Raw genomic sequence first — 23,006 nt, 5'->3', positions numbered from 1 at the left:
CCAGAATGAAACAGGATTAACTGTGGCAAAGAAGGTGAAATACTTGGGGATTAATATGACATCCAAGAATGTGAATTTATTTAAAGATAATTATGAGAAATGCTGGACAGAAGTAAAAAAAGATCTAGAAATATGGTCAAATTTGAAGCTTTCCTTGTTAGGTCAAATTGATGTTATTAAGATGAATGTTTTGCCTAGAATGTTGTTTTTATTCCAAACATTGCAAATTGTGGACAAGATGGATTGTTTCAAGAGGTGGCAGAAAGACATTTCGAAGTTTGTCTGGCAGGGCAAAAAACCCAGAATAAAATTTAAGATTTTAACTGATGCAAAGGAAAGAGGGGGATTTGCCCTGCCGGACTTAAAACTGTACTATGAATCAGCAGCTTTCTGCTGGTTGAAAGACTGGCTACTTCTTGAGAATACAGATATTTTAGATTTGGAAGGGTTTAACAATGTTTTCGGATGGCATGCATATATATGGTATGACAAGGTGAAAGCTCATAAAGTCTTTAAAAACCACATTGTTAGGAAAGCATTATATAATGTCTGGACTAGATATAAAGATTTGTTGGAAAATAAAACCCCAAGGTGGTTGTCGCCAATGGAGGCTAAAGCCGTGAAAAAGCTTAACATGGAGGCCAAATGGCCAAAATACTGGGAAATTTTGGAACAAGAGGGTGATTAACTGAAATTACAGAGTTATGAGAAATTGAAGCCTAAAGTACGAGATTGGCTCCATTATTATCAATTAATGGAGGTCTACAAACAGGATAAGAAAATTGGCTTCCAGGTGGAGAAATCAAAATTAGAAACAGAACTGTTAGAACCCAATACTAAGAATTTGTCAAGAATGTATAACTTGCTGCTGAAATGGAATACACAAGATGAAAGTTAAATCAGCCATGATTAAGTGGGCACAAGACATCAGTCATAATATTATGTTTGCTGACTGGGAACAGTTATGGCCCACCAGTATAAAATTTACGGCATATAATGCCTTAAGAGAAAATATTATGAAAATGATTTACAGGTGGTACATGACCCCAGTCAAGCTAGCAAAAATCTACCATTTGCCTGATAATAAGTGTTGGAAATGTAAAGAAACTGAAGGTACTTTTTATCACCTTTGGTGGACGTGCCCGAAGATTAAGGCTTTCTGGGAAATGATATATAATGAAATGAAAAAGGTACTTAAATATACCTTCTTTAAGAAACCAGAGGCCTTTCTCTTGGGCATTGTCGGCCAATTGGTGCCAAAGAAAGACAGGACTTTTTTTATGTATGCTACTACAGCAGCAAGAATTCTCATCGCAAAGTATTGGAAGACTCAAGATTTACCCACTCTGGAAGAATGGCAGACGAAGGTGATAGACAATATGGGACTGGCTGAAATGACTGGCAGAATCCGAGACCAAGGGAAAGAGACGGTGGAAGAAGATTGGAAGAAATTTAAAATTTATCTTAAGAAATATTGTAAAATTAATGAGTGCTAAAATGTTGAGGGTATAGAAATAAGGGGATTACAGCTGTAAAAGGTTAAGTAAAAGAAAAGAACAAGGGAAAATTAGATAAACTTAAGGGGGAGGATTTGCTGAAACTAATTCGGAAACTGGGATGCAGAAAGGGGAGGTATGGGGAAGTCGGTGAAGTAAGGTTTAAGAAATAAGGATTTGAAATTATACATGTTTGTTTATGTAATCCTTCGAAGACAGAGGTCCTATGGCTAGGTCGGGATAGCATGGGGATGAGGGACCAACTCCCTTCTCTTGCGGGGGCCCAATTAGTGCCATTGCCTTCCGTTAAGAGTTTGGGTGTAATCCTTGACGCCTCCCTTTCCATGGAGGCGCAAGTCACAGCAACAGCCAAGGCGACATTTTTCCACCTTCGCCGCATCAAGCAGTTGGTCCCTTACCTTTCCCGCCCCGACCTGGCCACAGTGATCCATGCGACGGTCATCTCCAGGCTTGACTACTGTAATTCGCTCTACGCGGGGCTGCCCTTGAAGCTGTCCCAGAAACTCCAGCGGGTACAGAATGCTGCAGCAAGGCTCCTCACGGGGTCTCTGCCATGGGAGCATATTCATCCAGTGCTTTTCAAGCTGCACTGGCTCCCGGTGGAGTACAGGGTCAGATTTAAGGTGCTGCTTTTGACCTTTAAAGCCCTTCACGGCCTAGGACCCACATACCTACGGGACCGTCTCGCCTGGTATGCCCCACGGAGAGCCTCAAGGTCCATAAATAACAACACCCTAGTGGTCCCAGGCCCTAAGGAAGTTAGATTGGCTTCAACCAGAGCCAGGGCCTTTTCAGCACTGGCCCCAACTTGGTGGAACGCTCTGTCTCATGATACCAGGGCCCTGCAGGATCTGATTTCTTTCCGCAGGGCCTGTAAGACAGAGTTGTTCCGCCTGGCCTTTGGATTGGAGCCAATTTGATTCCCTCCCCCCCTTTTCTTTTTTCTTTTCCTTCTCCTGCAATGAGGCTACATTTTAATATTTTAATGTTCCATTATTTTAATGTTGTATTTTATTTTTGTTTTTAAGTTATAATCATTCACCTTGTTTTTATTATTGCTTGTAAGCCGCTCTGAGCCCGGCCTTGGCTGGGGAGGGCGGGGTATAAATAAAAATTATTATTATTATTATTATTATTATTATTATTATTATGTGTTTGTCTGTCTGTATTGTGTATTGTTTATGTTTATATAAATTGTGGAAAACCAATAATTTTTTTTTTTAAAAAAGGATATCGCTGGAGTGCCTAACTTGTAGTTTTATATATTATTTGATGTTTCCATACGAATGGAAGTCATTAATATTGCAGTTGTTGTATAAAGGATTGTTATCTTGACAGGAGTGTAATTGAAATTAATAAGATTTTGGAATGGAGAAATCAAGAAAATCATCAAACCATCGGTTTTAGCATGCGGGGAGGGGCACCTATATTATATAATTTTGTATAAGATTGGTATTAGTAATTGTATTGTAATTTCGCATTGTTATAAGGAGGCTATTATTGGATTGTAATTGTAAACTAATCAAATTACTATCATAAACGTCTCCCCTGCTGAGTACATTTGTACATTTGTACCCATTTCATAGAATAGTTGTGCAAAAATACATCTCCCCCCCCCCCCAAGCTCTGGGCTCCAGGTGTCTTCCCCCAAAAGATGTAAAGAACTCAGAGATTAGTTTCAAAACCAAGAGAATGTGACAAAACGGGGGAGAAAACACTCCTTCCTCCTTACCCAGAGGCCTCACTCTGGCGTCCAGCGGAGTCTTCTCTGCCTCAGAAGAATCAAGACCCATTTCTGCCAAAAGATCCTTCCTCTGAAAGAGCAGCAAGGATTCAAAACAGAGAATGGGGAGAAGGGTTAGAGAAGGAATGGCAGAGGCAAGCGCTTTCGGGGGAGAGAGGTGAAAGCTGCTTCCTGCTTCTGCTAGACTGGTGCCTGGGGTTGGCTGCCAGGACCATGAAACATTGGTCCTCAAGGATCTTCACTGGCTCCCAGAACGTTTCCCAGCACAATTCAAAGCCCTAAACGCCCTCAAAGGCCCAGTATACCCAAAGGAGCGTCTCCATGAACTGAGGTCCAGTTCCGAGGGTCTTCTGCTGATTCCCTCACTGTGATAAGTGAAGTTACAGGGAACCAGGCAGAAGACCTTCTCCACAGTGGCCCCCACCCTGGGGAATGCCCTCCCATCAGGTGAGAAGGAGATAAAAAACTGTGTAACTTTTAGAAGACATCTGATGTCTTCTGATGCTTTTATATGTGCTGGAAGGCACCCAGCCACATGAGTGTCATTAATACAGTGGTACCCCGCAAGACGAATGCCTCGCTAAACGAAAAACCTGCAAGACGAAAGGGTTTTCCGATTTTTAGAGGCTTCGCAAGACGAATTTCCCTATGGGCTTGCTTCGCAAGACGAAAGCCCATAGGGAAATCTCCTGGGACAGCAGGGAAGCGCAGCGCACCTTCTCCTCTGTTCCCAGACCTGTCCTGAAGGCTTGTGGTGGGAGGTCCGGGAACAGAGGAGAAGGTGCGCAGCGCTTCTCCTCTGTTCCCGGGGCTTGCGGTGGGAGGAGGGTTTTTCCTCCCCACCGCCAACATTCAGAACAGCATTCTGAATGTTGGCGGTGGGGAGGAAAGTCCTTCTCCCCCCGCCAGCCTTCAGAAGAGGTCTGGGGACAGACTGTCCCTGGACCTGGTCTGAAGGCGGTCTCCATAGGAACGCATTAATTGATTTTCAATGCATTCCTATGGGAAACCGTGCTTTGCAAGACGAAAAACTCGCAAGAAGAAAAAACTTGCGGAACGAATTAATTTCGTCTTGCGAGGCACCACTGTAATAATAATAATAATATGCTTTCCAAAAAAGGATGGGCCATTAGGAAATGATTTGGGAATACTCTCCCTCCTCTTTGGAGCCCCTTGGGAGTATCCAGAGGAAAGTCTCTCTCACCTGCTGCTCTGCCTGCTTCCTCTCCTCTGCCTGACTCAGGAGGAAACCTTCAGCCAGGGCCACCGCCTGGGAAGTGGTCTCCGCTCCGCATTCCCTCACCCAGATCTCCATCTCCTCTGGAAGGACAGCCAGGAACTGCTCCAAGATCACCAGGTCCAGCATCTCAGCTTTCGTGTGCCTTTCTGGCTTCAGCCATTGATAGCAAAGGTGGTAGAGTTGGCTGCAAACCTCTCTGGGTCCTTTGGCCTCCTGGTAGCAGAACTGACTGAGCTGCTGGCTCTGCACCTCTGAGCGGAGGGTGTCCTCCTCACCCAGGATCTTCTGCATGGAGTTTTCCCAGAATCCCCCACTGCTCCCCGTTTCCATGGCATGGCCTCTTCCTGCTTCAGGGCCAGCTGAGTCTTGCTCATCCATCAGGGCTCTCCGGAAGTCTCCAAGAGATCGGAAGGAGCCCCTTGGTCGTCTGCCAAGTTCTGTGGGTACTAATGCGAGGTGCAGAAAATCGTATGAATCAAACACACTATTCTGCTGTAAGATGAAGAGGAGGAGAATGTTTCCTGAGGAAGCGTGGATGAGTCTTGCTAGGAACCAGGGCTGGATTGCACCACAGCTCAGACTCCAAGCTGTATGGGGGGAAAAGGGGGAGGGAGAAGTCATAACTGTGAGTGACAAGTGAGTGTAATCTGGAGCCAAGGCAACAGTGGGGGTCCCTCCCAACCCCACTGCATAGTCCAGAGCTTCGCCCCAACCCAGCCATATCTGCTTGGGTGGCTTGGGGAGAAGCAGGGCCCATGTCTAGCTCCAGCCACCGTCCCTTGGGGACTTCCTGCTCTGGATCCAAGGGGACGGTGGCAAGGCCCTCTGGGTGGAACTGCCCTGGAAGACGCCTCAGAAACCGGACTTTCCGTCAAATAAAGAATTAGGGAGGGGAAGTGGCCGACATACGGAGATTTAGTAATAGAGAGAGAAGGGAAGCTTCGTGGTGTTTCCCTCTTAATATACTTCTCCCTCACAATTATGTCCCTCTTAATATACTTCTCCCTCATAATTATGTCCCTCTTAATATCCTTCTCCCTCATGTCCCTCTTAATATCCTTCTCCCTCACAATTATGTCCCTCTTAATATCCTTCTCCCTCACAATAATGTCCCTCTTAATATCCTTCTCCCTCACAATCATGTCCCTCTTAATATCCTTCTCCCTCACAATTATGTCCCTCTTAATATCCTTCTCCCTCACAATAATGTCCCTCTTAATATCCTTCTCCCTCACAATTATGTCCCTCTTAATATCCTTCTCCCTCATAATAATGTCCCTCCTAATACACTTCTCCCTCATAATAATGTCCCTCTTAATACACTTCTCCCTCACAATCATGTCCCTCTTAATATCCTTCTCCCTCACAATAATGTCCCTCTTAATATCCTTCTCCCTCACAATAATGTCCCTCTTAATACACTTCTCCCTCACAATCATGTCCCTCTTAATATCCTTCTCCCTCATAATAATGTCCCTCTTAATATCCTTCTCCCTCACAATCATGTCCCTCTTAATATCCTTCTCCCTCATAATAATGTCCCTCTTAATATCCTTCTCCCTCACAATCATGTCCCTCTTAATATCCTTCTCCCTCCTAATAATGTCCCTCTTAATATCCTTCTCCCTCATAATAATGTCCCTCTTAATATCCTTCTCCCTCATAATAATGTCCCTCTTAATATCCTTCTCCCTCATAATAATATCCCTCTTAATATGCTTCTCCCTCACAATTATGTCCCTCTTAATATCCTTCTCCCTCATAATTATGTCCCTCTTAATATCCTTCTCCCTCACAATTATGTCCCTCCTAATATCCTTCTCCCTCACAATTATGTCCCTCCTAATATCCTTCTCCCTCATGTCCCTCTTAAGATCCTTCTCCCTCATAATAATGTCCCTCTTAATATCCTTCTCCCTCACAATTATGTCCCTCTTAATATACTTCTCCCTCATAATAATGTCCCTCTTAATATCCTTCTCCCTCATAATAATATCCCTCTTAATATCCTTCTCCCTCACAATAATGTCCCTCTTAATATCCTTCTCCCTCACAATTATGTCCCTCTTAATATCCTTCTCCCTCATAATAATGTCCCTCTTAATATACTTCTCCCTCACAATCATGTCCCTCCGAATGTCCTTCTCCCTCCTCACTCTCTTCCAGTCCCACCTCCCTGGCCAGGGCCTGAGGTCCCTCTGGCTCCCTCCCGGACCCCCCAGCCTCTCTTCCCTCCCCTTCCCGCCTCCCGGGGCAGGGAGTTCCCCAGGCTTCCCCCGAGAGGAGACCCACCAGAGCCCGGCAGGCGAAGGCGAGGCCGGAAGGGACGTCAGAGGGGAGGAGGAGGAGCGGCCCGCCTTCCTTTCCTGTCCTCTCTAGGAAGCCAGCTCGGCGCCCCTTAACCCTTCTGTCTCCCGGCGTCGCGCCGGCGCAGAGCTGCTCCATCCGGGACCTGGCGAGCTGCTCCCTCCGAGGGGAAGAGGCCGCACCTGGGCCCGCAAGGGGGGAGGGGAGGGGCATCTGGGCGCGTGTGCGTGGGAAGGGGGAACCCGTGTCCGGGAGGAGGAGCCCGGCTCTCTGCCTGGGGCTGCGATGGGGCGTCTGGGCGGGGGAGAGGGGAGCCTTCCAGGAGGGCGCAGGGGCCAGATGGGGGACCCGGGGTGTCTCTTCTCCGGGGGGGCGAGTCTCTCTTGGGGGCCCCTTGGGGGGGGCTGCGGAGCTGAGAGCCCTGTCCCAGCAAGAGGGGGTCCCGGGGGGGCTGGAGGGGGCAGACATTGCCAGACATGGCTGGGGGGGCCATTCTGCGTTGTCCCATCTGCCTCTTTGTGTCTGTATTTCAGCCATAAATGTATGTTCTTGGTGAAGTCGCCTTGGAAGCAACACAGGAGCAGCCAAGGGGGTTTTCCTGGGAAGCCTTTTATTCCCCTCGGGTGACATTGTGTGTTCTGAACACGCTGCCATTCTTATACCCCCAAAATTCCTGCATTCAGTAAGTCTTAGAATTTGGCTTAGACTTGGGTTGCCAGACGCGTGTGGATGAAACGGTGTGTTTGACGCTCCTCATCCTCTGGAATCAGCGTGTCTTCACAGCTCCTTCAACCAGGCAAGGAAGGACGCCTGGATCCAGAATTGGCCCCCACGGTCACTGAGGGCCTCATGGTTGAAACCGTGTTTAGGGGAGACAATCTTACTCGGCTACGAGGGACGCCAGAGAAGAAGGGTTGCCATGTGTCCTCTTTTCCCAGGACACGTCCTCCTTTTCAGGGGTAAAATTTCTGTCCAGGTGGATTTTTGGTCAAAATGTCTCTGGCCAGATGTTCTGGAGGAGACATAACTGGGGGTGGAAGACTTGCGTTCCTCTTCTCTTCTCCTGCCCCCCCCCCTCAGTAAAACATCTCACAGATTCTCTAGCCTACATATAGTAGGAGTATTGAAAGTGAGAGTCATCATCGCGTCCTCGTTTTTGCTCCTCACAATCTGCCCACCCTCCCAGAGAAGGGCAACCAAGGAGATGAAGACTCCGTCCTCTTCCTTCTGTGACGGCAGGTTGCTCTTGCTCCTTGTCCGCCTTCCAAAATGAGGAGCAGAATCCTAAAGTTGGAAGGGACCCCAAGGTCCATCTAGGCCAGGGGAGGCAACCTAAGGCCCGGGGGCCGGATGTGGCCCAATCGCCTTCTCAATCCGGCCCCCGGGAATCAGCATGTTTTTACATGAGTAGAATGTGTCCTTTTACTTAAAATGCATCTCTGGGTTATTGTGGGGCATAGGAATTTGTTCACCCCCCCCAAAAAAATATATAGTCCGGCCCCCACATGGTCTGAGGGACGGTGGACCGGCCCCCGGCTGGAAAAGCTTGCTGACCCCGGATCTAGGGCTGTTTTTCAATGTCCCAACGCTGCCTGGCACTGGTCCCTCCAAATGCTCTTGTCTGGCTGGTCTTTCTTCTCCCAGTCATGTCAAGGAGCAGCATGGGGGCTAAAAGGAGGAATAAATGGAGGACAATATCCCACTCCCCCCAGAAAAGCTCTTCTTTCTCTTTCTGTGGAGGGTCCAGGCCCCTCTTGAAGGACCTTTACCTTGCTCCAATCAGGATAAATATTTCCACCCCTTGGGACCCAAATATTTGACTTGCCTTGTTTTGAAAACTGGCATTTTGAAGCTTTGACCATTAGGCCTGCACACCATCACCTTTTACATACTTTATATTTGCTGAGGTAAAATCTCCACCCCCAACATTGCTTGCGGCAGTTCTGCCCTCGCCTGAATCGCCTCCATTTTTAAAGGAAGCATCTCTTTTTCATGGGCCATCTTGGCCTCCCTGTCTCTTTCTTCTTGGGCTCATCTCTCTCTCTCTCTCTCTCTCTCTCTCTCTCTCTCTCTCTCTCTCTCTCTCTCCCTCTCTCTCTCTCAGCCTGTATCTCTGCTAGATGAAGGGCAGCTGCCATTCTGGCCTCTTCTCTTTCTTTCTCTGCTTCAACCTTAGACAATTCCAATCTTTGCCTCATCATCTGTAATTCAATATATTAGGATTCTCCTCAGACGCAGCAGCTGGGTCATCCTGAGTCTCTTTGGCTTGGCGCTTTCTGGTCATTTTCTGACAGGAATTTTTTCTCTTTTTAGTCAAATAACTTCACTCCTTTATTAAACTGGTTGTTCTGTGTCTCTGGGTACGTTTCTGTGTGGGTTTTTACTTCGTGTCACGGCTCTTTTCCCCCCGGCACCCTTGGCCCGCCCTTCAGGGTTGTCGTTTTGAGACCCCACTTCCTCCCTGGGTTTCCAATTATTACTTTTTCTGGAAGGGACAGAGTATTACTGCTCCCCCTGAGTCTCCTTTGATTTCATCTCCCAAGGTAGAGACTTCAGTTACTGTTTTCAGCCTAAATGAGCAGGAACCTCTTGGAAACATTGCTCTCAACTGATCAGCTGTTTGAGCTCATCTCACTTTCCTCCCATCTGTCCAGAGCTTGGTCAGTTCGGCTACCCAGTTGGGCCTAAGTCTCTCCTGGTTTCCTTTTGATTTCACGAAAGGCTTTTTGGCTTTGTTCTGCAGTCAGTCCAAAGCGCACTTTCACTCTCTCCTTAAATGTGAGGGAATCAGAGGTTTCATCCTCTCTGAGATCTGAGTATATTTCCCTCAAAATTCCACATATCTGTGGGCGTAAGTGCAGCACCCAGTTTTCCTCATGAATGTTTAAGTCTGCCAGTCCGCTCAAAACTAAATAGGATCTGTGTGGGTTTTAACTTCCTATCCCACCTCTGCCCACAATTAATATGCGATGACGCAAAGGCTCTTTTCCCCCCAGCAGCCTTGGGCCCGTTCTCTCTCCTAAATATAGTGCACCCACCTCACAGAACACAATTCCCACAAATGCCCTCCAACTACCTCAGATTATCTTGTGGGGGACTTGCGTGAGGTAAAACTTACTAATTGGGAGTCTCAGGCAGGATTTCTTCAAATAAACATTAATGATTTTATTTAACAAGGAAGTTTATGACACGAGTGGATAAAACTTAAGATTTTGATGCCAAGGACATCCTGAAAGGACTTAGACCAGTCATGACATGAAGGAGGTATTGAAGGAAAAAATCATAATTTGGGTCAGCCACCGGCCATAGCAATAAAACAACAATATGATATACAAAGAAAAATAAATAAAAAGTTATAGAATATACTTTTATGGGTTCTGAGTCAATAATGAAACGGTACATCTTATTCTAATTGCCCCAGCTAAAAACTTTGCAACCTTTGCTGTCACCTGCTCATCTTGATCTGCTAAGAGAAAGGACGCTGTGAAGAAGATATTAAACACCTTGGCCAAGGACTTGCAAGTCACAGCTCTGGGTACGTAGTAGGAATTCCTATTGGGCACCAGATGTGGCAAAGAACCCCGCTGCAAACTTCACCCTCATATTATTTAAAGTCTCCTAAAATTAAATCTGTATACAGCCGCTGTTAGGATATTTCCGTTCCACCTTAAAAGGGAGCAGGCTTTGGGGAGTCACAGAGTCTGCGCATGTCCTATTCACAGGATGTTTATGTTCTGATATTCATTTCGTTTTTGCCAGACGGCCAGAGATGCTGACACAGAACGGTCACGTTTTCTTTTGTTCTGTTAAACGCTAATAAAGTCTGTAAATTATGCTCTTCTGCGGTGCGACTTTTGGCTGTGCTTGTATCTGCTGATAAACAGTGTGCACAAGCCTGGAATGTGGCTAGGAATTTCCAGAGGCTTCGTGTCGCTAACTGCTGGATCTGCCTGTCTACGGAAGATCGATGATCGTCCAGAACTCCGGCTTGGGGGCTCATGATGGACACTATCTCCCTGGCAGATTCCCAACAACAAAGGTTTCGGGCCCAGATTCACAAAGCACCTACAGGAGAGTAAAGCTGCAACAGACTGCGTTTAAGAGGTACGGTGGGAAAAGCGAAAGAAATGAGGGACGCTTTTCTGTTTTACCTCGGCAAGGAGCTTTTGATCTCCGGCAAGGCTTAATTGGCCTGGGAGCCGAGCCAAAGAGGCTTCGTGATTAATGGCTGCCAAGATAAGGAGTCTTTGAAGGCATAAGACTCACGGCTAATGCCAAAAGCTGGAATGGAGTTTTTCCAAGCTTATGGAAATGCTGAATGCCCTAAGTTGGATGGGCAGAATTATGAAACCTGGGCAAAATGGTGTTAGAGTTTGCTGCGTCAGTTTGGGGTATGGCATGTCGTTTCTGAAGCCCCCCCAGTTCCTCTGACAGAGAAATGGAAATCAGCTGATTCGAGAGCGATAGACGTAATAGTCTTATCCGTATCTCTTGAGGAAATTAAGACGCTGGCTGGCAACACCACTGCACGTGGAATGTGGACTGCTTTGATGAAAGCTCACAAGCCAATAATCCCAGCCCAGAGTTTGACTGCATCGGAGGTCCTAGCTGTTTCCCAGAATGCGATTGAGTGCAGGGATGCTGAGGGAACCAGTTGCAAGCTGCAGGGGGAGCTGACCGTCACATCATCCCAGGCAGCATTCCAGCCTCCAGGGGGAGCCAAGGAGTCGGCAGCTGAGAGCTCTGGTTCTCGTGAGAACCAAGGCCATCGCCTTTGCAGAGGCCGGAAAGGCAAAGGTAAACACAGGCAGCCGCCTGCAGATGGCCAGGAGCAGAGGGAGGGTGAAGAGCCCGCGCAAGGGAAAAACAAAGCGTTGTTTGCTGGCACAGCTTCACCAAAGGCTAAAGGCACGTCTGCTGACCAGAAGCAGGGGGGCAAGCTGCAAAAGCCCACGCCAGTGGAAAGCAAGGTTTTGCTTGCTGGCACAGCTTCACCAAAGGCTAAAGGCACGTCTGCTGGCCAGGAGCAGCAGGGGGGCAAGCTGCAAAAGCCCACGCCGATGAAAAACAAGGGTTTGCTTGCTGTAAGGATTGCTCCAACAGCCAAAGGCAGATTTATTGTTGATTCAGGTGCGAATCGCCACGTTTCGAAGGATCGGCATCTCTTTATCTCCTTCAAGCCTCAGGAAGGTGAGATCCACCTGGCTGATGGAAGGACGTTGCAAATTGCTGGAGAAGGGACTGTGAAACTTGCAAGTCTGCACACAACCATCAGCGGTGTACTATATGTTCCAGGCGCTGCAAGCAACTTGTTGAGCGTCCCACAGCTTACTGGGCGTGGTTTTCAGATTTCCTTCAAGAGGAGCATCTGTGTCATCAGTAAAGGCAAAGAGGACTATTTGCATGCAAAGTTTATGGATGGTTTGTTCCATATAACTTATGATGACACTGCTGTTGTATCTAAGGCTGATTCTTGTTGTGTTGCACAAACTAACAAAGTTCCTCATGCAGGTTGCATTCACGATGCGCATCGAAGATTTTGTCACCTCTCTTGGAAGGCACTGGCCAAGATGCCAGAGGTGGTTGAAGGTTTGAACATCAAACCCTGTAAATTTCACATGAAATGTGTATCTTGTGCAGAGAACAAGGTGAAGGTTGCTCCAAAAGGCAAGGAGTCTAGCAGGCAGGCCTCCAAGCCCTACCAGCTAGTGCATGCGGACCTGGTTGGTCCACTTGCGCCCTCTTTAGGAGGAGCAAGGTACTTCATGATTCTGATTGATTCTTTTTCCAGGTACATTCATGTGTATTTGCTCGAACAGAAATCGCAAGCGTTTCCGAAGTTTAAGGCATTCTGTGCTTGGTTGGAGAATGTGCACGGTAAACGCATTTCTTGTTTGTTTACTGATCGGGGCGGGGAGTTCACTTCTCAGCAGTTTGAAGCTTTCCTGACTGAGAGGGGAATCCAGCATGACATGTCAACGCCCAGATCGCCATGGATGAATGGTCTTGCGGAGAGAGCAAATCAAACATTGCTGCAAGGAATCAAAACCTTGTTGCATGATGCCAATCTCCCTGATAAGTTTTGGGGGGAGGCTTTGGGGAATTTTGTTTATTCCTTTAATCGCAGATTGTCATCACCCATTGGTTGTACCCCCTATGAAAAGATGTTTGGCAAGAAACCCAACACCAAACACATGAAAATCTTCGGTTCTGACATGTGGATACGCACACAACAAACCAACAAGCTTGGGAAGCGTGGGGCACATGGTTTGTTCATGGGGTACGAAAAAGGTGCATACAGGGTATGGATGACTGACTCTAAGTCCATTAAGTTCACAAGGAGTGTTGAGTACAATCCTAAGTGGGGGGAAAATGTGGGAATTTTCCAGAGTTACCCAGAGGAGGATGAAGGTGTTGTCAAGCAAGCAGCTAAAGATGAGAAAGCTGCTGCTGATGAGGATGATGAGGATGATGATGATCAGAGTTCGGATTCCAGTTCAATGGGTGGCGCTGCTGCTGCTGCTGATGTCAGTGACAGTGATGACACAGCAGACTACCAGAGCGCAAAGGCCTCAGTCAGACCATCTGATGCGTCTGACAATGAACTGGAAGAACCACTGTTCACCATTGGTCATTTTTCTCCTAAGAAAGAGGAGATGAGTCCAGAAGACTTGCGTCTAGTACGTAGGTCTGAAAGGGCGACCAAGGGCAGACCTCCAAAGAGGTATGCTGATGAGTTCGCTAAGACAGCAACTGCTGTTCTTAGTAGCTCAAAGAAGGTATGGGAACCTTCAAGCTTCAAAGAGGTTCAGGAGTTAACCTCTAAAGATGCTGAGCCTTGGCTTAATGCCATGAAGGCTGAAGTTGATTCCTTGGACAGGAACCAAACTTAGGAACTGGTACCGGTAGTCCCAGGAATGAGACTGGTTGGCAGCAAATGGGTCTTCAAGGCCAAGACAGACCAGAATGGCAAGGTAGTCAGACACAAAGCCAGATTGGTTGCCAGAGGTTTTTCACAGGTACCAGGACAGGATTACCACGAGACCTACTCTCCCACAGTCAAATATGAGAGCATTCGGCTGATGCTCAAGATCGCTGCGGAGGAGAAACTGCATGTTTCCCACCACGACATTAATACAGCTTTTTTGTACGGGGTTTTGGGGGAGGAGCTGTTCATGCTTCCACCTGATGGGATGGAGATACAGAAGGGAATGGTCTGTAAACTGCGGAAATCCTTATATGGTCTCAAGCAGAGTGCCAGATGTTGGAACACAAAACTCACTGAGACATTGCTTTCTCTAGGTTTTCACCAGGGCAAAGCTGATCCATGTGTGTTTGTCAAAGAGGAGGGGCAAAACAAACTGTATTGTTTATGTTTTGTTGATGATCTTCTGATGTTTTGGAAGAATCAGGCTTTTTACCAAAGCACCCTAGCTCAGCTGAAGGAGCACTTTGACATGAAGGATCTTGGTGAGGTATCCAACTATCTTTCTCTGCAGGTGGAGAGGGACCAAGCAGGTAATTTTCTGGTACACCAAACACAGAAAATTGCTGATGTGTTAACCAGGTTGAATTTGGTTGATGCAAACCCAGCAGACACACCGATGGTGACAGGTTACCAGGTAGACAGTACTGCTGAAGCGTTTTCTGACACAACGCTATACAGATGCATTCTAGGCAAGCTGAATTTCATTGCCAGATGTTCAAGACCTGACATAGCTGTAAGCTGTAATTTGCTTAGCAGACATGCCAACAATCCTACGGTTCAGGATTGGAAAGCTCTGAAGCGCATAGCCCGCTATTTGAAAGGGACTATGCACTACAGGATGAGGTTCACCAGTCAGAAGACTGGAGGTCTTGAAATCTTTGCAGATGCAAGTTTTGGAAGTGACACCACGGATGGTACAAGCACTTCTGGCGTATGCTACATGTACAACCACTGCCTGTTTGACTGGTTGTGCAAGAAGCAGACAACAGTGAGCCTAAGTTCCTGTGAAGCAGAACTCAATGCTCTGTCATTTTCACTCATGGATTGTGAATGGTTGATGCAACTGTTTAAGGACATCAGAGTTTCTGTGAAATGTCCTGTTCAAGTGTATCAAGACAATAGATCGTGTTTGGCTTTGCTGAACTCCGAGAGTTGCAAGCAGAGAACCAAGTACTTGCAGATTAAGCTACATCGTGCAAGAGAGTGTATTCAGAAAGGACTGATTCAGGTGTCCTACATGCCAGGAAATGAAATTCCTGCTGATCTGTTGTCGAAGGTTGTTAACAGAGAGCAACTTAAGGTTTATGTACAAAGGTTGCAATTGGGTGAACCACAGGTACAACAGGTTACACGGAAAGGGGGAGGATGTTAGGATATTTCCTTTCCACCTTAAAAGGGAGCAGGCTTTGGGGAGTCACAGAGTCTGCGCATGTCCTATTCACAGGATGTTTATGTTCTGATATTCCTTTCGTTTTTGCCAGACGGCCAGAGATGCTGACACAGAACGGTCACGTTTTCTTTTGTTCTGTTAAACGCTAATAAAGTCTGTAAATTATGCTCTTCTGCGGTGCGACTTTTGGCTGTGCTTGTATCTGCTGATAAACAGTGTGCACAAGCCTGGAATGTGGCTAGGAATTTCCAGAGGCTTCGTGTCGCTAACTGCTGGATCTGCCTGTCTACGGAAGATCGATGATCGTCCAGAACTCCGGCTTGGGGGCTCATGATGGACACTATCTCCCTGGCAGATTCCCAACAGCCGCCACTACTACCGTTTACCTCCAATGTGAATTCTTTGATGGGAAGCAAGACAGGCCCTGTGACTGAAGCTCTTTCCACACTCTTGGCATTAAAAGTGTTCTGAATTCTGTGATGGGTTGTGAGACGGGTGCGCTGGGTGAATTTCTTTCCACACTCCAAGCAGTGATAGGGTTTCTCCCCTGGATAAATTCTTTAGTGGACAATGAGCGTCATGGCATCTCACTGAATTTCTTTCCACATTCCAAGCACTGATAAGGTTTCTCCCCTGTATGAATTCTCTGATGGGAAGTGAGATTGTGGCTGTGACTGAATTTCTTTCCACACTCCAAGCAGTCATAGGGTTTCTCCTCTGAATGAATTCTCTGATGGGAAGTGAAACGGTCCCTCCAAAAATGAAGGGGAAATGTGTGTGCGCTCTATGGAGAGAATGCAGGCTTTCGTTGAAGCCTGGGGAGCGAGAGGGGTCGGTGCGCACCGTCCCCTCTCACTCTCCAGGCTTCAGGAAGCTATCCACAAGGCTTGGGAGCTCAGCGGAAGTGCCCGACGGGCTCCCAAGGCTTGCGGATAGCAGCCTGCATCCCGAAGCCTGGGGCACGCTGCGCTGCACACCCCGGGCTTCGGGCAAATATACGCAAGCCTGGGGAGCCGGGCGGGAACTCCCAAGGCTTTCGGATAGCAGCCTCCAATCCCGACCTGGTTTGGAGGCTGGTGCTAGGGAAAGCAGCGCTTCTCCCCGCCAGCCCCACAGGCTCGGGGGACAGTGGGGAGGCGGAGCGCCGCCTTCCCACTGTTCCCCGACCTGGTTTGGAGGCTGGCGGTGGGGAGAAGCGCTGCTTTCCCCACCGCCAGCCCCACAAGCTGGGGGGACAGTGGGGAGGTGGAGCGCTGCCTTCCCGCTGTTTCCCGACCTGGTCTTTGAGGCTGGCGGTGGGAGAAAGTAGCACTCCCCCCCCAGCCCCAAAGAGCAGGTCAAAAGGAACCCAACGCCTCCAGAGGCTTCGGGTGAACGCACCTTGAACGCACAGAACACACCTTGACTTAGAGGGGGAGAACAACAAGAAGAAAAAAATTCCTGTTCTCCCCTTCCTATGGTCCAGTGCGTCCAATAGAGCGAAAAATACGGTATTCATTGTGTATTTTAATGAAGGGCATTAAGAAGCTGGTGTTCTTCAAAACATTCTTCAAATCCTGTGCACAAACATTCCCGTTTGCCACATGGAAGGATCCCTTCTTCTGTCCCTCTGTGCTGTTCTTGCCGGGTGGGGAGTGTTGGGATCCCAGAATGCTGTGTGAGATAGTAAGTCTGCAGGCTTGAGTCTGCTAGCTGATGCAACTGGCCTATGCAATCGGCCTGCAGTACTTTCTGTGCAAGTGCAGGGTCAGAATGCTGTCAGTTGATTGGCTGTCCTTGGTTTGAAAGGGAAACCTGTCCAGCAGTAAAGGTGGTGGTGCAGAGGAGTGTGGTCAGAGAGAGAGAGTCTTCCTCTTTGCCTTAAGGTGCAGCCAGGTACTCCGTTTGACTGTATGAACTGCTCCTGTATTATAGCCTGTAGATATTTGTATATATAGAGCTCACAATAAATATACTGCACTGAAGAACCTGGAACTCTAAGCATTTTGTGCTGTTTTGTTAGCCGTGACCCCCGCTAATTGATTTACGAACCTCAATTAGCGATTTATTGCTGCCCGGCACGCTTCCACTCCGGCACCTCTCCGTCACGGTTCAGCAGAGCTTCGCACAGCGATGTAAAACTGTCACCAACTTGACTCAGCTTTCAGACAAACACACAGAGTCCCGTTTGTCTCTATACAGCTTTTATTTCCAACATTTCTCAGGAATTTCCAGGACTAGTTGCAGCCATCACAGCACTACGTCCTTTTCCCCACAGCTCACATAGTGGGACTGGCAATCTTGCCCAAGCTCCTCCCGAGCTTCTAAAAGTGACGTCAGAATGGTGTAGCATCATGGGAAAAGCTTAACTCGTTAAGTTCCAGCTCCAACACCCCCCCTTGCTGCACCTTCTGACAAGACCCTTGTGAGTTCAACACCTTTCCCTTTGCCTTGTGCTCCTTCCCAGCATCCTTCCCAGGCACCTGTTGAACCCCTTCAACACTCCCAGAATCACACTGTGCGACACTTTTCCACGCACCTGTGATCTGATACCCTACTGACCCATTAGGGCCAGCAGTTGTGTCTTCTCCGTCAGACCTTTCCCCTTCTGACTTGACAACCCTTCCGTGAGCTTTCTCCATTACCGGAGATGAAGCCTCACACCTGGACACTCCTTTCACAACCCTTGGAGATGCCCAAACCTGCCCTGAACCCTGATTCCGGATCTGGTCCCCATCACCGGGATCAGCCACAGCCTCCCTTCTCCCTTGAGAAGACTTTGCACCCGTCACCTGGTGACGTATTCCCTTTTCCTTGAAAAATTTCTCCAGAGCGGACCCAGTAAACTGTGACCCTTGGTCGCTCTTGAACCCTTGCACCCTGGTGGAGAACCTTAGTTCCACCTCCGCAACCCAATCCTGGATCAGTTGCGCCACCTCCCCCTGTGATTTGAGAGAGAAACACCAGCCAACCTGGCTGTGGTCACCTGTCAGCGACAGCACATACCTGGCCCCACCCAGACTCTCAGACCTCTTGGGTCCTGACAGATCTGTGTGAACCAGCTCAAAGGGCTCTTTGGTTACTCTCCCAAACCCGGGAAAACCAAGCACCTTTGCACCTTTGCATGCCCTGCACCCTTGGGACCTCCTCCCACCTTGTGTGATTTTACCCCCTTTTGTGCACCTGTGCAACTTTTGCACATGACTGGGAACCTTAGCACACTGCACCTGTGCTTTTCCAGCATTCCCACCACCCTCCAGAGGTGACTTCAGAACAAAGACGTTGTTCTCCCTCTGTATGTTGACCCGTTGTCTCCCTCCTCTGAAAATGGAACAGGTGTCATTTTCAAAACGAGCATTGTATCCCTGCTTCATTAGAGCTGATACAGATAAAAGACAACACTTCAGTCCCGGCACAACGTTGATCTCTCGCTTCTCCTGTGAAGTAGAGAAAAACACGTTAGCCATACCACAGACTGGCTTTTGTGTTCCGTCTGTGAACCTAACAGTCATCCCTGTTAAAGCAGTCCTGCATTTCCGCAGCTTCCCAGCAGATGTCTCTGGAATCAAATTGCAATTAGCAGCAGAGCCAATAACAAAACTTTGCTCTGTCCTTGTCTCTTCCTGGCACCTGGCACGTACACCAGCCTCAGTCCCGCGCCTGGTTGTTTTTCCAGACCGGTTGCCATGGTAACCCGACTGGTTCCCATGAGATTTCAGCAGTTTGACCTTGGCAACATCCTGCCTTTTCTCTCTGCTCCGGTGGGGGCAATCTCTCCGCAGACGTCCCGGAGCTTTGCACACGTAGCAACGACGAACTCCAGTGGAAAAACACTGCCTGGGGCTCCCAGCTGGCTTGGCCTTCCTCCTTCTGGAACGGCGCCTCCCACCAGCCTCGCCCCCCCTGAAGCCGCTCTCCGCTCCAGCAGGTTCAGTGGAAAACTTTTCAAACTTGCCTTTGGAACTTTCCGCCCCCCCGACATGCTCACCAGCACTCCTTGAGGCTAAATCATCAGGAACAGGGGCTCCAGCCATCTCTAGGCTTTTGTAGTCCTTCCCCAGGGCTCTGGCCTCCTGCTGAAGCCTTCACAGCAAACACAGCAGTACATTTCCAAGCGCCAAGTCCCTTTGCCCCCCCTCTGGGGCCCACAGCCTTTCCCAGCTGTGCACCGGCTCTCACGTAGGTGATCAGCGCCATCTTGTCTTTCTGTTCTGAAGCAGCCATCTCCCGGCCCTTGCTTTCCGCCTCCAGCCTCACAAACACCCTGGAGCGCTGAACTGCCTCTGGCTTCCTGGCACCCAGAACAGTAGACTTCAGATCAGCAGCCAGGTTGCCCAACTTCTTAAAGTGAGCCTCCCACAGTCCTCCAAGACCTGGCAGCCTGCCATCTTCCCCCGGGGCCCAGCGTACTCACGTAAACAACCAGCCGCTCTTCGGCTCCCGGTTTAGCAGATCAGCGCCCCTGCCTCTCACAACTCCAGGCAGAACTTCAAGCTGGCATCAGCATCGCCGTCAGCTTGCCTTCAAACGTTAGGCACAGCCCCAAGCTCTCTGCAGCGTCTTTCAGCTTGCTTGCCTGCTTGCCTCAGATTCCGGCCTCCCGTTCTCCAAAAGCGCCCCAAGCTGTACTCACAAGATTTCCAGCTCCCCTGGCGTGGAGAAACGATTCTGCAGCTGCCCTCGGCTCTTGGCAGTTCTCAGCAACACAGGCACTTCTCTGCGTCTCGCAGCTTGCTTGTTTGCTTCCGTCTGCACCTTCTGCCGCCCCTGCTCGACACCGCAGATTCGCAGCTCCCGCGACAGTTTTACAAGCGGTTATTTATGGACCCATAACCTGTGCTGTTTTGTTAGCCGTGACCCCCGCTAATTGATTTACGAACCTCAATTAGCGATTTATTGCTGCCCGGCACGCTTCCACTCCGGCACCTCTCCGTCACGGTTCAGCAGAGCTTCGCACAGCGATGTAAAACTGTCACCAACTTGACTCAGCTTTCAGACAAACACACAGAGTCCCGTTTGTCTCTATACAGCTTTTATTTCCAACATTTCTCAGGAATTTCCAGGACTAGTTGCAGCCATCACAGCACTACGTCCTTTTCCCCACAGCTCACATAGTGGGACTGGCAATCTTGCCCAAGCTCCTCCCGAGCTTCTAAAAGTGACGTCAGAATGGTGTAGCATCATGGGAAAAGCTTAACTCATTAAGTTCCAGCTCCAACACATTTCTGCTAAAGCACCACAAAGATTTCGCGACAGGGAGGACCCTCCTGAAGCCCTATAGACATCTCCAAGGTGCGCAGGGGAATGAGAGGGGGAAAGCCCCATTGTGGGACTGATGGGGTGAATCCTGGCCACTCTTTGGTATGGGGTGTGAACTGCTTAGAAGCCTATTTGAGCCTTCAACCCTCCTTCCTTGGCGCTTCCTCCCAGTCCATGACATCCTCTCTCCCCACATGGCTCCTTCCTCCTACCTGCTCTGGGTCCACAGGGGCAGCTTCCCCTCCGCCACCAAGAAAAGATGGATAAGCAGGTCTTGCTGGCCTCGTTCCGTTTCCTGCGAGAGAAGAAGGTAAGTGGGAAGCCAAGAGCACATGCTTCACTCCAAAGGAAAACTACAGGTGCGCCTTCAAACAAGTAGGAGTTGCCACCTAAATGTGGACGTTTGTACCCATTTCACATACTAGAGTGCAAAAATACATTTTCCTTTCTCTGGGCTCTTGGTCCTCTGTGACTCCCCCCCCCCCCCAAGATTAAACAAATTCATAGATTAGTTTTGAAATCCACATAATGTGACCAAACAGAGTTTTCCCAGAATTCCCCACTGCTCCCATGGTGAGTTGCAAGGCCTCTTCCTGCTTCAGGGCCAGCTGAGTCTTGCTCATCCATCTCTGTTCCAAGGAGATCGGAAGGAGTCCCTAGGTCTTCTGCCAAGTTCTGCCTGTCCTCCTGAGAGGTGCCAGAGAATCCTGTAAAGCAAATGCATTCTTCTACTACAAGATTGATACACAGTCAGGAGAAGAGAAATGTTCCCTGGGCCAGCATGGATGAGTCTGAATCACAGCCCAGACTCGGAGTTCAAGCACTATATTCCCATGTTCTCAAGACAGACTTCTGTCTTTGTTCTGAGGGCAACTCTCTCGCCTTTCAGAAGCATGGCTGACTCCAACTGGGGGGCCTGGAGCCATCGCTAGCCCTCTGCTCCTCCCTGAATTGGCCTCATCCTCTTCTCAAGCCATCTCGTCCTCCTGTGGCAGGGAGTTCCATGGGCCTAACTGCACACTGCGAGATGGAAGGACTTTCTTTAGCACAGAGGCCAAGTTTTTATTTCTGCCTCCAGATGTTTCCATCTGGCTACCACCTGGGCTAAGGAACGTGGCTGATTCCTCAATCCCATCAGGGTTCCTTTGCAGGCCCTTTTCTTTCTGACTCAGTGACCCCTCCCCAAAGGAGCAAGAGAAGAGTTGCAGACCTCCTGTTACTTGCAGCCTCCCTGGCTTTGCAGAGAGAAGGGGGGCAGAACCTCTTAGCCCTGGCTTGGGGATCCCCTTGCAGGAGCTGAGCAGAATCCCCACGGATCCGTCCCCTGCAGCCCTGGGACACCCCGCCCCACTTCTCCCCAATGCACCCTAGGGCAGAAAAGAGAGGAAGCTCATCAGATGCCAGAAGGGAAACTGAGGCAGCTCCTGCAAAGGAAATGAAAGCTCCCTCCCCCTCTTGCAGGGAGGATCCTGGGAAGGAGGGAGGGGCATTTGCTCAGGAGGACCTCATTCCCCCCCCCTTATTCCCTGTCCTCTCTAGGAATGCAGCTCAGTTCCTTTTAACCCTTGCAAGGTGGAGCAAACCAAGCTCACATTCTCTCTCTCTGACTCTTCCAGAAATGAACCCGAAAAAGGCAGGAGAGCTCAGTGGGTAGAGCACGAGTCCTGCTTGGCAGGGGGTTGGACTCAATGGGCCTTGTGGTCTATTCCAACTCTATAATTCTATCAGTCTCTTTGATCTCAGGCCCCTGCGTTCGAGCCCCAGGTTGGGCAGAAGATTCCAGGCTGGCCGGGGGTGGGCTAGATGACTTTGGGGGTCCCTCATCATGACTCCCTGGCCCTCGTGGCTGTTCTTCTGAGCCCTTGCAAAGCGGAGCTCGCCCTGCTCCCTTCTCTCTCTCTCTCTCTCTCTCTCTCTCTCAGGAGCCAGGGCCCCAGAGGGGTCTTCTTGGGGGGACCCTCCCCTGCAGCCCTGGGACCCCCTATCTCCCCAAGGCCACTCACCGGATCCCAGAAGGCGCCCCCAGGCAGCACTTGTGGAGCAGAGAGAAAAAAGCCCAGATGGGGACGGAGCTTTTGCTCTGGGGAGCCTCCTCCCTTTATTCCTCTCGAGGAAGCCAGCTTGGTGCCACTTAACCCTTTTGCTGGTCCCTCTCTGCCTGGGGAGGAGCCCCAGGCGTGGCGCAGGCACAGAGCTGCTCCATCGGGGGACTTTGGGGGCCTGGCGAGCTTCTCCCTCCGCGGGGAACAGATTTCTGTACATCTCAAGAGCAACAAGAATGTATTCCTTCCCACCCTTTGCTTGAGAAGTAAAACTCTGCAAGTGTTTGGCTCCAGGGTCCCTTGAGAGTGAGTTGGTTCCGACTCCCTGAGCAAAGAGGAAGGAAAAAGGGGTCCTGCAAGGAGAGGATGAGGGGAAGACCCCCTTTTCTAGGGGTGGGGGAGAGGGATTGGGCTCCCAGGTCAAGAGAGCAACTTGTATCCTGGCACTGAAAAGACACCCCCCTCACACACACACACTTTGTGGCATCTCCTTTCGGCAAAGGGTCAAAACATAGTTCCAACTTGAAAACCACCTCCAGG

General features: G+C 49.2%; 2 protein-coding genes across 2 annotated transcripts in view; both read right to left on the bottom strand.

Moving 5' to 3' along the window:
* The window catches only part of LOC310712893 (zinc finger protein 213-like), a 356,206-nt gene that overhangs the window by 241,652 nt on the left and 91,548 nt on the right, over positions 1-23,006 (bottom strand). The window lies entirely within an intron of this gene.
* On the bottom strand, positions 1,578-6,824 carry LOC310711113 (zinc finger and SCAN domain-containing protein 31-like; the record flags this gene model as incomplete). Its single annotated transcript, XM_083512584.1, has 4 exons — positions 6,794-6,824; positions 4,466-5,088; positions 3,250-3,331; positions 1,578-1,612 (listed from the first exon to the last, which is right to left on the bottom strand). The coding sequence occupies exons 2-4, from the start codon at positions 4,877-4,879 to the stop codon at positions 1,578-1,580; spliced, it is 531 nt and encodes a 176-aa protein (XP_083368710.1). The 5' UTR covers positions 4,880-5,088; positions 6,794-6,824.

This window comes from Podarcis liolepis, assembly GCF_965112155.1.
Source record: "Podarcis liolepis genome assembly, chromosome: 7".
NCBI classification, from domain to species: Eukaryota; Metazoa; Chordata; class Lepidosauria; order Squamata; family Lacertidae; genus Podarcis; species Podarcis liolepis.
The sequence above is the reverse complement of the archived record's forward strand: the minus strand, read 5'-3'. Positions and strand labels throughout refer to the sequence as shown.